Source organism: Parasteatoda tepidariorum, chromosome 7 (genome assembly GCF_043381705.1).
Source record: "Parasteatoda tepidariorum isolate YZ-2023 chromosome 7, CAS_Ptep_4.0, whole genome shotgun sequence".
NCBI classification, from domain to species: domain Eukaryota; kingdom Metazoa; phylum Arthropoda; class Arachnida; order Araneae; family Theridiidae; genus Parasteatoda; species Parasteatoda tepidariorum.
In genome coordinates this window covers 80,969,241-80,971,731 of record NC_092210.1, presented here as the reverse complement: position 1 = coordinate 80,971,731, position 2,491 = coordinate 80,969,241, and the positions used below count along the sequence as shown (strand labels likewise).

At 31.1% G+C, this 2,491-nt stretch overlaps 1 protein-coding gene across 3 annotated transcripts in view; it reads right to left on the bottom strand.

The window, feature by feature from the left end:
- LOC107457173 (uncharacterized) overlaps positions 1-1,884 on the bottom strand; it is a 13,872-nt gene extending 11,988 nt beyond the window's left edge. The window contains exon 1 of one of the 3 annotated variants that reach the window (XR_011637355.1): positions 1,659-1,884. Coding sequence is in view for 2 of the 3 variants with exons in the window: in XM_021148559.3 (XP_021004218.2) it covers positions 1,475-1,565 (91 nt within the window). In the remaining variant the exon portion in view is untranslated. Of the gene's footprint in view, positions 1-1,474; positions 1,632-1,658 lie in introns of those variants that run through there. The other 2 variants (XM_021148560.3, XM_021148559.3) reach the window with 2 other exon arrangements.
- Between the last annotated feature and the right edge of the window lie 607 nt (positions 1,885-2,491).

Here is a 2,491-nt window from a genome sequence, read left to right as displayed (position 1 = left end):
TCAAGATGGATGGCTTTTGTGGAAAAACAAATAAAAATACAAATATATACTTTGTTGAGAGTACCCTTACGTTGATGTTTATATTTAACAGTAAAAGGGCCGCACAGGCAATTTGGGCATTTGGCGATACAACACTTATAGAATTGAAGGATTTGTTACGTCAAGCGCTCAGGTATCTAAATTTTGATCTAGTTGCGCTTCTATGTCATTTCGATTTATGTTGCTAACTTAACTTTCAAAAAATTCTATGGCTGGCAACAGCATTTTTATTTTGAAGTTGTTTATTTTTATTTCTTTTAGAATTCGTTTTTTTTTTAGAGAAATGTTTTTTGACCTAACAGAATTCTTTGCCGACTGTTTTCTCTATAAATAAAGAAAATAAAGAAAATATTTAAGTGTTGTAAAAAGGATCTTATTTAGTTGTACTAAGTACTTCAGCCAAAATTTGGGAGCCACGTAAGAGAATTATATATATTGGATCAGAAACACATCATTAAAAGGCAGAATGCTTTGGTGTTTTCAAAACGTAAACAAAATAAAGCAAACGTTGCCACCGGAGGAAAAGAAATACAGCTAAAATTTGGGAGCCACGTAAGAGAATTATATATAATAGATTATATCGCTTATGGGCTGCAATACTGGCACAACTCAAAAAACATTTTGGACTAAGAACAGGTGTAAATATGAAAATACACATTCTTTCAGCAGCAATACTTGCACAACTCATAATTCAACTTGAAGGCAATCTTCGTTTAAGCAAACGAAAACATTTCTTACGCATTTTCCTTAGCAATGAAAACTTATCTCAAAACTTGATTTTTTCGAGTTGTGCCGCTATTGCAACCCATGAGCGAATTAAATTGAATGTAGGGTTTAATGGCAAAAGTCCACTGAAGGACATGCTGCTCCAAAGAAACAGTTTTAAAGTAAATCTTAGGTAAATTTTTCTTGCTAAAAATCACACGGAATTTATAAAACTGAATACAGCAAAACAGACGTTTTCAAAAGTGAGTAAAACCAAATAAAATGTAAATATGATAAAACAGTTGTATTCAAAGTTGAAAAAAATCAAATAAAATTGTAAATAGAATAAAACAGTTCTATACAGTATAAAAGACCAATTGCGCGTAGAAACGCAAAAATTTTAAGATGATGGGGATCGACTAACAAATCCTTCAGGTTAAAAATAGAACTACCGAAAAAGGCAAGACGATGACGATTAAAACACCAGCAAATGATTAAAATATGATGAACAGTGAGTAAAAATTTACAAGTGCTGCATTGGAGAGGAGGTTCTCTAAACAGCAAATGTAAGTTGATCAGCCGAGTGTAAACCATGTGAGCGATATATATTTAGTTCTAACATTGACAATCATGATATTTATAAAAGAAAACGAAGTCCTATCTCTATAGCCTAATTTGAAAGCTCTTATATATATTTAAATTATGCTTAAATATCTATTTTGAAACTTACTTTTAAAGATATAATCTATGAAGAACTTTAAAAGCAAACGTAGAGGCAACCCTAAGCGAAATATCGTGATAAAAAACCATACAGAACGCATGTTAGACTGAATATTACAGTTAATTTCTAACTCAGTTGCTAAACAAAGCACTTACAGATAAAAATAAAAAAACGCAGATAAAAAGTATACTACCGTTAAAATCATATTGTGATAGTCAACTGATAATAATTCACAATGATCTTACTTTTTTGCATATTACATTTCACGTTTGTTCACGTAAATGGATTTGAAATATATTTTAAAATTGTTACGATATACTCCTACATTTTGTAGAACTAATCATTCAGCAATTATTATAGCATTAAATTAAATTTTTATTTTATCTTTTCTTAGGAATACATCGGCGGAAAGGTTTCCGTTTTCCCCATTTGTGTGATAAGACTTTACCTTTTATTTCATGTAAGTTTCCGGTTTCACTTTATTATGTTTAGTAATGCTTCTTGTTGTCTCTCAAAGATGGCGCTCATGATTTAAGTTGGGGAGTTCGGGCTTTCGAAATCAGCGGTTCCAATATAGTGTTCCGCGGAACCCTAAGTTAACGAGGTTTCGAGAGATAAAAAGTATTTTTTAACCGGTAATAACTTTGTAATTTTTATTTATATTTAAATCTAATAAATAATCCATTATCGATTTAATATTTTGGTTGTCTATAGGAAATTAATAAAAGTAAAATGCCAATAAAAAAGACGATTTTTTTTTTAAAAACATAATTTTTATAATAGCAATAAAATTAATTATTTATGAAAAAGACACGCATTTATAAAAAATTGCCGTAGTATTCCTTATCCGGCTTTTCAAATCAAAATAAAATAACTAAATTTGCGAATAAAGAAATGTGTTACCCTAATAATGTCCCGCAGTGGACTGATCGTTATGACACGGTTCCCAGCAGATCACCGAAGTCAAGCATTACTGGCTGAGGTCAGTGTGCGGTGTGGGTGACCACTTGGATCAGTCTGCGTAGG